General features: G+C 45.4%; 2 protein-coding genes across 44 annotated transcripts in view; one reads left to right on the top strand and one right to left on the bottom strand.

The window, feature by feature from the left end:
* Positions 1-13,147, bottom strand: part of nrxn2b (neurexin 2b) — a 479,670-nt gene that overhangs the window by 299,741 nt on the left and 166,782 nt on the right. For 28 of the 43 annotated variants that reach the window (XM_073906700.1, XM_073906730.1, XM_073906720.1 and 25 more), the window contains one exon: positions 8,199-8,228. In XM_073906700.1, coding sequence (XP_073762801.1) covers positions 8,199-8,228 — 30 coding nt within the window. 43 annotated transcript variants of the gene reach the window in all.
* alpk1 (alpha-kinase 1) overlaps positions 1-13,147 on the top strand; it is an 859,942-nt gene that overhangs the window by 826,922 nt on the left and 19,873 nt on the right. The window lies entirely within an intron of this gene.

The following is a 13,147-nucleotide window of genomic DNA, read 5'->3' as shown; positions in this document are numbered from 1 at the left end:
CATCTCATCTGAAAGACGATGAAGGACAAAACAAACAACATTTGAAGTATACTGGGGTCTTTCACGAGTTCACACTCACAGATATTTGACTGAATGGAATATGCGTATTTGGCGTGCTGTCTGGGGAGAGGGCTCTGAGCTCGGGAAGACACCCTAACTCGTGTTATTCCCATTATCAGGATAAAGAGAGGCAGGGTCCGAGCGCAGTGTCCAGCCCGGCTCCAGAACGCTCCCCCCTCAGATTTAAATAGGTATCGGGTTTAATAGAGTGGAGCTGGGGTGGTGGAGGGATGCTGGAGTCAAGAGAAAACAGGCATGACGTGTTTGAGTATTCATATTGGTTTGCTCTTAAGCTGATTGGATAATAAAATGATAGTGCGTGTGATGAATTAGCCTCGTCAAAGACTGATCGTGCTGCTCTCGAAATTTGTCTATAAAACATCAGTTAGTGATTATAGTGCCAGTGACTAATGCGGTACGCTTTTTTGCCAGCGTTGTTTACTTACTTTGCCAGGCTAACTCATTTAAAGCTCCTCAGTCTTGGTTACTTGATAACAGACCCGAGGGCAGGGCCGGCCCGTCCATAGAGGCGACCTAGGCGGCCGCCTAGGGCGGCAGTATAGAGAGGGTGCGTCTGCGACACCTCCCTTACCACCTGCGCCCTCAGTTATGTCCGCGACATCTCCTTCACCACCAGCGCCCTCATATATATTCGCGCATAGACGATAGATAAGAGAGGGCCGCGTCAGCGTCACCTCCATCAGCACCCGCGTGTCCTCAGTTATATCCGCGCATAGGGCGGCAGAATAAAGAGCGCAGCGTCAGCGACACCTCCCTCACTTCCTCAGCACTGGTGCATCCTCAATTATATCCACGCATAGGGCGGCACAATAAAGAGTGCAGTGTCCGCGACACCTCCCTCAGCACCCGCGCGTCCTCAATTATGTCCACGCATAGGGCGGCACAATAAAGAGCGCAGTGTCTGCGACACTTCCCTCAGCACCCGCGCGTCCTCAATTATATCCGTGCATAGGGCGGCACAATAAAGAGCGCAGTGTCCGCGACACCTCCCTCAGCACCCGCGCGTCCTCAATTATGTCCACGCATAGGGCGGCACAATAAAGAGCGCAGTGTCCGCGACACCTCCCTCAGCACCCGCGCGTCCTCAATTATGTCCACGCATAGGGCGGCACAATAAAGAGCGCAGTGTCCGCGACACCTCCCTCAGCACCCGCGCATCCTCAATTATATCCGCGCATAGGGCGGCACAATAGAAAGGGAAGTGTCCGCCAGTCTGCGACACCTCCCTCCCTCCCTCAGCACCCGCACGTCCGATATATCCGCGCATAGAGCACCGGAAAAGAGGTCCGCGACACCTCACTTCATTTTCATAACCGGTCACTTTCGTTTTCATATTGGGGTTGAGAGCAGCGTGATCGTCCTCTGCCTAGAGCGTCAGTTCAGCTTGCTCCGGCCCTGCCCGAGGGTGGATTGTCAAATGTGTGACGACACAAATGCTAATTTCCTAATTAAAGGAAAGACTGGGTTTTGTAAGATAGGTTAAGAATCACTAATGAAGATAGATTTGATTCTGTAATAGAAACTGTGGAACAATCCAAACTACATGTCTCATATCCTGATTTAAGACCTAAGACAAGAAGCTTTTACCGTTCCTCAGCAGCTGTTTTATTAGATTTTATTCTGCAATAACCACCGGCCAGAAGTACATTATTCTGAGTATTACATGGTCACAGAACTTATCGGTCACGCTTTATTATCGGTCACGCTTCTTATAGTCAGTTAAAGGAGCAGCATATTCAGCAGACAGTCTACTAATACTTATGTGGACCATCAAAATAAAGTGTTACCAACTAATCTACTGGACACTAAACATTAATTTGATTTGCAATAATTTAATTCTCTTAAATTAAACAAAGTAAGCACAAAGACAGTGCTGAATGCAGAATACACTAACCTGCTTTATTATTGTGGCATGCCAGAAGAGGTTGAAGTAAACTTCTGTGTTATATTACGCTGTGTAGTTAGGTTGTGCATTGTGGAGCTTCAAGGGGCAAGATTTCAGAGTAAAGCTGATCTGTGCATTTAGGGTGGGGGGCAGGGGGGTGGAGTGGGGGTGGTTAATCCTTGTCTACAGCATGCAAAGGTTAATTAAAAGAGACATTTGAGCAGTTAGAGCAGGGATGTCCAAACACTGTCCTGGAGGTTCGGTGTCCAGCATGTTTTAGCTCCAACTTGCCTCAACAAACCTGCATGCATGTTTTTAGAAAGCCTAGTAAGATTTTGATTAGCTAGCCCAGGTGCGTCTAATTGGGGTTGGAACTAAACATTGCAGGACACCAAACCTCCAGGACCGAGTTTGGACATCCCTGAGTTAGACGATTCCTGAGCTTCTTCAGACTGCTGCGCTGGTGTCAGGAGTGAAACACTGCATGGTCTTGGCTTGTTTTTGTCCAGCAGTGTGTTGTGGAAGCTGACAAGTAAGAGGATCAAATCCAAGCCAGCTCTGGGTACCTCAATGTGGGCTCATGAGCAGTTGGTGAAGAAGGAGGATCACTGGTGATATACATTACTGAGAATGAACATGACGTCTCACAGACCAGCTGTGTTCAACGATGAAAATGAATAGGGTGTTGACTGCGGCGTTACAGCTATCGTGACTGATTGCCGGCAGCTAGCTCTCTGCAACTCTCACATGGTCACTCACTGAAGCTGAGCAGGGCTGAGGCTGGTCAGTGCCTAGAGAACACATGGGAACACTAGGCTGCTGTTGGCAGTGGTGTTAGTGAGTCCAGCAGGGGGTGCTCAACCTGTGGTCTGTGTGAGTCCTAATGCCCCAGTACAGTGAAGGGGACTCTATACTGTCAGTGAGCGCCGTCTTTCAGATGAGCTGTTAAAGTGAGCTCCTGACTCTCTGTGCTCATTAATAATCCCAGCATGTCCTTTGGTAAAAGAGTAGGGGTTTAACCCCGGCATCCTGGCCAAATCTCCCCGATTGCCTCTGTCCATCATGGCCTTCTAACATCCCCATATCATAATTTGCTGTATCGCCTATAAGAGCTTTCGGTACAAGTAGAGGGTTGTTGCAGCTCCGGGTGCTCTGCTTGTTTTCTATAAATCTAGATGACATACTGATGCATGAACCTCTTTTCAAACCTCACTGCAGTCCCTCAGTCGAGTGCTGATCATTCGACCCAGTCTGTCTTGAAGCTGCACCCAGAATAAAGTGATTTCCCTTGGAGGGAGATGACAATTTTGGGACATAAGTGGAGACATGGCACAGTGGTAAAAAGGTGCAGACTGTGAGTAACTTGCCACAGCGTCACGGCAGCTTAAGAGTTCTTGACTTAGCCCCATTAGAGGTTTGTAAAGGAGTTGAAGGGTCAGCATTGCAGATCCACATTTTCATTTGCTGAAGGAGGGCAAGTTCTTTTGGTGGACGGAGCAGTGTCAGGATTCATTTGCTGCCCTGAGACAGGCTCTGGTGACAGCCTCTATAATGTGCAAAGCATTTAGAAAGACTGAACACAGCTACTGAGCCTCCAGACGGGAACCTGTTGCCCTGCTGTTTGAGGTACAACACTTTAAGGATTACCTGTGTGGCAAGAGCCAGAAGGCCAACTGGTTTGGTTTGATTGTAATGAGGCCTTCTTTTGTAAAGCTGCTGTGAAACAATGATTATTGTAAAATACACTATACAAATAAACCTGAATTGGATTTGAAGAACTTCAGGTGTACAGTATGAAGGTCATTCACCATGCAAATACAGACGCTCTGTCTCGCCGACCCCGTGCAATAGCTCAGTGTCACTATTATGAAAAGACTGAAGCCAGGGACAGAGAGCTAAACACGGACGTGGGTGAGCCTTCTGGAAATTGTGATGCTGCATTCACACCAGATGCGAAGCGCACGTCAAGCGCCAGTGATTTACATGTTAAGTCAATGCAAACGCGCGAATGACGTGGCACGAATGACGCGAATTGCGCATTAACCAATCAGTAGCTTGCTCTTGTGGGGGCGTGATTGTGACGTACACCTGTTGTTGGAGCCCCGGGGGAAATCCTCCAGCCGACACCGACAAAAAGTTCATCAAACTGGGCTGGGCTCAGTCAGAAGCACAGCTGAAAGCCTCAATCATCCAGGTTCAGTTTCTGGAGGAGTTTATGAGCTCACAGAGCTGCTGCACCTCTGAAAGAATCTAGTGGACTCAGACACGACCCTAAACGTATCAACGCTGTTTTTCAGCCTTCATAAAGCACATAAACACTGTTATTTTCTTCATAAACTCCATGTTAATTACATTTCATAATAAACCACTATACAAACACCCACCGGACTCCTGAAGAAGTGTCTGTCAAATGACGCGAATCCACGTCTGTTCTGAAGTGAATTTGACACGGGAATGAAACGGATTTGACGCACGAATAAAGCAAGTAAACTTAAATGTTCTCGCGGTTATTTACATGCGAATAGTGCGATTTATCCGTGCGTTCCGCATCTGGTGTGAACGCAGCATAAGCATGGAGCATGTGTGTGTGGTGATGGAGATAGTGGGCACAGAAAACTAGAGGCGGCTGCAAGAGGAAGATGTAGTTCAGTGATTCAGAAGTCCAGTAAATTCAGCCCAACAGCGGCCAGCGTGACGGCAAGTGGCTGTTCTGTCTCTGTCCACAAATACTTTGGTCCAAATGTAAGAGCTTAGACTATTAGAGAGGGGATGCATCACCTGCAAAGTGATGGCTTTGTAGAAGGTTTAAGGGGACACTGCAGAACAGCTAGCCATTGTGTCTGCTAAACATCAGCTGGACAGGAGCTCGCCATTTATTTTAATGATCAGCTGTGCAAAGCTCAATCTCTTGCAATACTACTCTTTTAGTTTTGGGCCGAGAAATCAAAAGTCATGATACAATGGAATACAGAAGGTGGTAAGAGTGGGTGGGGATAGGGTTTATCCTGGAAATGGGTGCTTTGTTTCTGACGAGAGAGTTGGTTTTGTTTCTGGTGAGTAAAATGATCCTTGTCTACAACATGCAAAGGTTCATTAAAAGAGAAGCTTGAACAGGTAAACACTTCCTGACCTTCATCAGACTCTTACATTATATTATTATTATTATTATTTTATTATTCAGTCAAGATGGCAACAAACAGTCAAGAACAGCAATTAAGAAACATCTAAGCCTATATTTATATACAGTTGAAGCCAGAATTATTAGCCCCCCTAAATTATTAGACAGCTTGTTTAATTTTCCCCAATTTGTGTTTAACTGAGAGCAGATTTTTTTTCCACACATTTCTAAACATAATAAGTTTAATAACTCATCTCTAATAACTGATTTATTTTATCTTTACCATGATGTCTGTAAATAATATTTTACTAGATATTCTTCAAGACACTTCTATACAGCTTAAAGTCACATTTAAAGGCTTCACTAGGTTAATTAATTTAAGCAGGCAGGTTAGGGTAATTAGGCAAGTTATTGTATAACGATGGTTTGTTCTGTAGATTATCGAGAAAAAATATAGCTTAAAGGGGCTAATAATATTGACCCTAAAATGGTTCATAAAAAATTCAAAACTGCTTTTATTCTAGCCGAAATTAAACAAATCAGACTTTCTCCAGAAGAACAAATATTAACAGACACACTATGAAAATGTCCTTGCTCTGTCAAACATCATTTGGAAAATATTTTAAAAGAGAAGAAAAAAACTGAAGGGGGCGAATAATTCTGACTTCAACTGTATATGCACACATACAGCAGTTCTGTCTGGCTCTCCAATCTGATTGGCTGATAGTCATGTGATATTCATGTAATCTGAGAACTCTTCCAGCCTTTTCACCTGTGTGTATCACACCAACCGCAGTGAGTGGCAAGCAGGAGACTAAACGCACTATAGTTTGATTAATACTGTAATAATAATATTTTTGAGACTTTCTGAGTTAGACTCTAGTTGTTTATATTGCAAATGTGTGATATACTCATAATGATAGTGTGTATCTGAAAATGTGTTGGATGGTTTCAGAGGTCTTCCAGCATGCTGGCAGCAGTTCAGGACTCACTGCCCACCGAGAGCACTCATCTGACGGACACTTCTTCAGGAGTCCGGTGGGTGTTTGTGTAGTGGTTTATTATGAAATGTAATTAATTTGGGCTACATCTACAGCCTGTTTTACTCCAGAGAGGGTTTTTCAAAGTCTAAGACAGTGGGCCTCCCTTTTGACACAACTTATCCATTGGTGCCCCCAAACACGCACACACACACACATATATATATATATATATATATATATAAAGACACAGACAGATGTCAGACTGTTAACTCACTTTTATCATCATTTGCATGAAAGTGCAATTATTTACAGAGTAATAACAAGTATTTTAATATAACGTTTTTAAAACTAGGATGATGGTTCAATATGAATAGAACAGATCCAAGAACTGTACATGCCAGTCAAAACAGTGGAAGTTTAGCGGGTCTCATGCTGTCATTAGCCAAAATATTTTGACAAACCACACATAAAGGTCGTGGTTCATCAGCTGGTCCTGTCCACGTGAATCCTAAACTCAAATACTGATCATCATATCGTCGTCTTTTGGGTTTAAGCCCTGAACTTGAAGGCTTTGAATCTGGGGGTCTCAGAAACCGATCCATTGTATTAGCAGGCATATACCTGTATTGGCGGGCTTGCCAAACAGAAGCAAATTCACAGCTATGGCCTTCTGGGTGAAAAAGGTTTTCTTATATTTGACGTATTATTTTTTTAGCTTTGTTTAATTAAAACGTTTAAATGTAATAAAAAATACACAATAATTGAACTTAATAATTATATTTTTATTATATAATATTTTTCCCGCGCCTCTCCTGACATGCTCTGGCGCCCCCCAGGGGAGGCGCGCCTGACACTTTGAAAACCCCTGCTCCAGAGCTAATAGATTTGACAGTAATGTTAAGTTTTAAAGCTTAACATGTATCATGCTGAATGAAAACTTGGTTGTAATTCTTTTCACTCAGTTAATTCCCATCTTTATATTGTTGTTTGTTAAGCATTACTGCTTCACAAGATGGTAACAGACCATAAAATAATCAGTCCTTATCAAAGCAAACAACATTTCTCCAGAATCTGCAGCAAAACAGAGCAGCTAAGTGGATCTCTCTCTCTCTCGCTTGTGTACTGCTGTATTTATACTATAGTAATCTAGTTGTAGATTGACCAATCAGAATCAAGTATTCCTGAGAGCCGTGCAATACATTTGCACAATCTGAAAACACACTTTCCTTTTTATAAAGGGGTTTGCTGCCATCAAACGCAGCTTTTCTTTGTATTTGCAAAACACATCTGTTAGTCAGTGAAAACACTGGAAATATTTAGAGAAAATGAAACAGACATATGGAACTCAGATGGCATTTAAAATAACAAAGCATACCCTTAAAACACAAATGCACCTCCTGGGAGAAGTGCTCCTGCTCAAACAGAGCTGAAGATCTAAATACAGCAGGGAGATGAAGAACAGGAGACGCCAGAACACACGTTAACTAGCATGACTAAACACAAACACTGGTGTAAAAGCAGGTAAAACACTGATCATCAACAGTGAACGAGCTTTAATGAAACGGCCAGGGAAGATGAAATGATGAACACAGTTGAACAGTTAGCTAAAGCTCTGAATGCAGAGTGCTGGATAAGGCAATGAACACTGATTATAACAGACAAGCAGGTGTCAGTAGTGCATCAGAACATCTGGTAGAACAATCAATCAATCAATCAAACAACCAAATAAAATTAGATCAACCATTCAATCAACCAATCAATCAATCAGCACAGAGAGTCAAACTGGTCTCAGACTGACTGAACATCATGTGAATATTTGCCAAACAATGTGAATGACCACAGAATGAGAGTCTGTGCATTCTGAACACACATTAACATACATTACAGCATCATCATCATCATCATCATCACATTTCAACCTCAGCGAGTGACAGAGAGAGAGAGACACACAGAGAGAGAGAGTTACCTGAGTCCCTGGGGTCAGAGGTCATCGTGACGCACAGCCAGGAATAACACCGATACAGAAAGATGGAGGGAGGACGGACAGACAGACAGACAAGAAGACGGAGGGAGAGACGGACAGATCTGTTTTCTCTCTAAATTAAAGAATGGAAAACGGAATGAACCATACCTTGGCTGTTTAACGTCAGGTGCGCCAGACCTTGAAGGAAAGAACAGAAACAAAAGAAAGAAATGAAAAAAGAAGAAGGTCATAAAGAGGCACGGGAAGAAAGCAAGCATTGTCACAACGTTGGACTGCAGTTTGTGACAGACATCCAGGGGCACGCTCGGATGTCGAAGGTCAACTCAAAGCAAAACGGGGAAAGAGAGAGAGAGAGAGAGAGATGGGGGGTAGAAAGAAAGAGAAGAGGAGAGGGAGAGAAAAAGCAAGAGAGAGAGAGATGCTCAGTTAATGTACTGCATTTAATCTTATCTTACTTCTTTCATTATATTCTGATATGGACACTGACAGGGGAAGTGAGCTGCAGCTCGGGCGCTGGCAGAAGCGAAACCTCGGGACTGGGAAAAGTTTGGGCAGACCATAGAGGAAGACTGAAGACTACCAGTCCGCTACAATCATACTCAGGCAAGCCGTCCAGCGCCTCAGGAGGGGGAAGCAGTTGTACACAACACTGTTTACAGCAGAAGAGGCAAGCTGTGGACCTCACCTAGGGATGCTGTGGGATGGTGGAAGGAATGCTGTGAAGATCTCCTCTACCCCCCTGACAGGCCTTCCATTGAGGAAGCAGAGACTGGGGATGCAGGGCTGGAAGGTGGAGGAGAAACACCCTCTGTACCGGTGTCTGGATGTTGTGGGGTTGCCTTGGCTGACACTCCTCTACAATATCACATGGAGGTTGAGGACATTACCTCTGGACTGGGTAACCGGGGTGGTGCTTTGCATGTTTAGGAAGGGAGACCTGAGGGTTTAACTATACACTCACAGAAATAAAGGTACGCGAGTTGTCACTGGGGTGGTACCTTTTCAAAGGTCCATATTAATACCTCAAGGGTACATATTAGTACCTAAAAAGTACAAAAGCGTCCCTCGTAAAATTTTTAGGTACTAATATATACTTTTGAGGTACCAATATGGACCCTTTAAGTACAAATGTGTACCTTTTGAAAAGGAACCACGCCAGTGACAGCTCTGGTACCTTTATTTCTGAGGGGATCACTCACACTCCTCAGCCTCCCTGGAAGAGTCTATGCCAGGGCACTGGAGAGGAGGATCTGGAGGATGGCTGTGGAACACAGGACCAGCTCTATACCCTCACTAGGGTGCTGGAGGCTTCATGGGAGTATGCCCAACCAGTTGTGTTACACATGGACCTGGAGAAGGCATTCGACAGTGTCCCTCGTGTCATTCTGTGTGTGCTCTGGGAGTATGGTGTCAGAGGTGCTCTGTTAAGAGCTGTCTCTGGAGAGCAGAGCAGGAGATTAGTTTGCATTGCCGGCAATAAGTCAGACTTCTTCCTGGTGCATGTTGGACTCTGGCAGTCTGATGAATCTAACGGAATTACTTCAGCTGAAATACTGTGGTTCTGCACCTAGAAATTCTGTCCATAAGAATAATGAACAGAACCAGTGACAAAGGGCAGCCATCAACATGCACTGGGGCGGTTTGCTCCTGAATGTGGTGTGGCCAGGATGAAAATCAGCACCTTTAACACCGAGGCAACAATGCTCCCCTGAAAAAAGGTGGCATGCCAAGTCCTTACCCTAGGTGGAGGAGCTCGAGTATCTTGGGGCTCTGTTCAGGAGTGAGGGAAGGATGGCGAGTGAGACTGACAGGTGTATTGGTGCAGCGGCATGGGTAATGCAGTTGAGCCAAACTGTAAAGCTCTCGATTTACTGGTCAATGTACACTCCTACTCACACCTACTGTCCTGAGCTTTGGGTGATGACCAACAGGACAAGATCTCGGATACAACTGGCCAAAATGAGTTAGCTCTGCAGGGTTCAGGGCTCAGAGATAGGGAAAGGAGCTCTGTCCCCCAGGAGAAACTCAGAGTGGAGCTGATCCTTCACTTACAGAGCTTAGGATCTGATTCAGACCCCTCCTGGACACCGACAGGATGAGGTTTGGGCTTGTCCCACAAGGAGGAGACCCCGAGTAGGCCCAGGACACCTGGAGGGACTGCTGTGTGTCTCTCGGCTCGCCTGAGGAATCTGGAGGAGAGTCTCGGAGGGGGAGTCTACTGTTCTGCTGAGACTGCAGCCCCCGCTACCGGCCCCCAGACAATGGCATGACATTTTATATTTCAGTAATCATTAGTCTTTTAAAAATGACTTCTGTATGAATTTATGAAAATATTGACTGTTTAATTAGTTTTGTGTGCATGTGTTACATCACTTTACTAATTTATTCATGATTATGCAATCTGCAGTGATTAGCCATGTCAATCAAGCTCTTCTGAACTAAGCTTGACTGAGAGAGGTAAGAGAGAAGGAAGGAAAGAGATATGTGTGTGTGTATGAGAGAGAGAGGGAGAATGAGAGAGAGAGAGAGAGAGAGAGAGAGGAACTCAAAAGTAAACGAGGGAACGAGTGAACGCTTCTGGAGTGAGGTGGGGTTCAGGAAAAAAAAGCATTTCATTCAGTGCAACTCCCGGAGGCCATTGCCCACTCAAATGCTTTTTTCCCCCTCTGGTCTTATGGAAACACACACGCACACGCACACACACACACGCACAGTTGTTTGGCAGAGTTCAAGAGCCCCTGAATCAGAGCATCACCTGTTCTCATCTACACACAGCAGACAACAAAGCACAGAAGCTGGAGCCGTGAGCCTCGACAAGGGCTCCATTACAGCTCGGAGGTGTCCACACACACACACACACACACACACACACACACACACACACACACACACACACAAAAACACACACACACACACACACACACACACAAACACACACACACCGTCACGACAACACACTCCAGGCCAGCGTCTCCACATCTCGTCTTTCTGCACAAGCCTTCAGAAATCCTCAAATATGCAAATGAGGTCTTCTTTAATTAAATATGCACTCATTTGCATACACTTCCAGAAATATGGGATTAAGCCAGACTCTAAATCCTAGCCTGATTGTGTTTACATATCAGAGATGAAGACTGTTGGCTTCTCTTCTCATCGCTCCATCCAGAACGCAGAACTCTACTACACCCAACACACACTGATGTCCAAACATGGACCAACCCGACCAGCGGCTTACCAAATGTGTCTTTTAGGATTGCTTGACAGAATGAAGTGAACAGTGGACCAACCCAACCAGCGGGTGAAGGAGCACAGTTTAAACTGAGCTGGTGAAAATAAACCAACAGATGGGCTCGTCCATCTCTGACCCAACAGTTGGGTTAAATGACCCAGCATTTTCCCAGAGCATCATCTACAGACACTGACAGCGCTATACCTGAGAGACGGCGTCTGCAAAAGGCTCAGAGTGGAGATGTGAATACATCAGCCCAGGGCAGGCACAGACCCTGAGGAGACCAGCAGGTGGAGGACAGTAACATGAAGCTGCTCAACATCTCCAGACATCACCGTTATTCTGATCACAGCACACGGTGCCTGCGTTGCTCATACATAGATATATATACACTAGATATAGCATACAGACCCTGAGCATGCGTCAATGCTGCCGCCATATTGGTCAGGGCTCCCAGAACTAATGTTGTGTGTGTGTTTTGTTCTCACAGGTGTGTGTGTGTGTGTGTGTGTGTGTGTGTGTGTGTGTGTGTGTGTGTGTGTGTGTGTGTGTGTGTGTGTGTGTGTGTGTGTGTGTGCTCTTCGTCTCCTCTCTCTGACCTTCTCGGCTCTGACCTGCTTCTCCTCATTTGCATATTTTTGCATATATTCTGTAATTGCTGTGTTTGGTTGATCTGCTTCCTCTACACACACTCTCCTCTTACCACTGACGGAGAGACAGCTCTGTGTGTGTGTGTGTGTGTGTGTGTGTGTGTGTGTGAGAGAGAGAGAGAGAGTGAGAGAGAAAGAGAGAGGGAAAGAGAGAGAGAGAGTATGTGTGTGTGTGCGTGAGTGTTTGTGTGTCAATATGTGTGTGTGAGAGGGAGTGTTTGTCTGTGTGGTTATGTGCGGGTGTGTGTGTGTGTGTGTGTGTGTGTGAGAGAGAGAGAGAGTATGTGTGTGTGTGCGGGAGTGTTTGTGTGTCAATATGTGTGTGTGAGAGGGAGTGTTTGTCTGTGTGGTTATGTGCGGGTGTGTGTGTGTGTGTGTGTGTGTGTGAGAGAGAGAGAGAGTATGTGTGTGTGTGCGGGAGTGTTTGTGTGTCAATATGTGTGTGTGAGAGGGAGTGTTTGTTTGTCTTGGTGGTTATGTGCGTGTGTGTGTGTGTGAGAGAGAGAGAGAGAGAGAGAGAGAGAGAGATTGTGTGTGTGTGTGTGTGTGTGTGCGGGAGTGTTTGTGTGTCAATATGTGTGTGTGAGAGGGAGTGTTTGTCTGTGTGGTTATGTGCGGGTGTGTGTGTGTGTGTGTGTGTGTGTGTGAGAGAGAGAGAGAGAGTGAGAGAGAAAGAGAGAGGGAAAGAGAGAGAGAGAGTATGTGTGTGTGTGCGGGAGTGTTTGTGTGTCAATATGTGTGTGTGAGAGGGAGTGTTTGTCTGTGTGGTTATGTGCGGGTGTGTGTGTGTGTGTGTGTGTGTGTGTGAGAGAGAGAGAGAGTATGTGTGTGTGTGCGGGAGTGTTTGTGTGTCAATATGTGTGTGTGAGAGGGAGTGTTTGTTTGTCTTGGTGGTTATGTGCGTGTGTGTGTGTGTGTGAGAGAGAAAGAGAGAGAGAGAGAGAGAGATTGTGTGTGTGTGTGTGTGTGTGTGCGGGAGTGTTTGTGTGTCAATATGTGTGTGTGAGAGGGAGTGTTTGTCTGTGTGGTTATGTGCGGGTGTGTGTGTGTGTGTGTGTGTGTGTGTGTGAGAGAGAGAGAGAGTATGTGTGTGTGTGCGGGAGTGTTTGTGTGTCAATATGTGTGTGTGAGAGGGAGTGTTTGTTTGTCTTGGTGGTTATGTGCGTGTGTGTGTGTGTGTGTGTGTGAGAGAGAGAGAGAGAGAGAGAGAGAGAGAG

This window comes from Danio rerio, chromosome 7 (genome assembly GCF_049306965.1).
Source record: "Danio rerio strain Tuebingen ecotype United States chromosome 7, GRCz12tu, whole genome shotgun sequence".
In the NCBI taxonomy this organism is placed as follows: domain Eukaryota; kingdom Metazoa; phylum Chordata; class Actinopteri; order Cypriniformes; family Danionidae; genus Danio; species Danio rerio.
The sequence above is the reverse complement of the archived record's forward strand: the minus strand, read 5'-3'. Positions and strand labels throughout refer to the sequence as shown.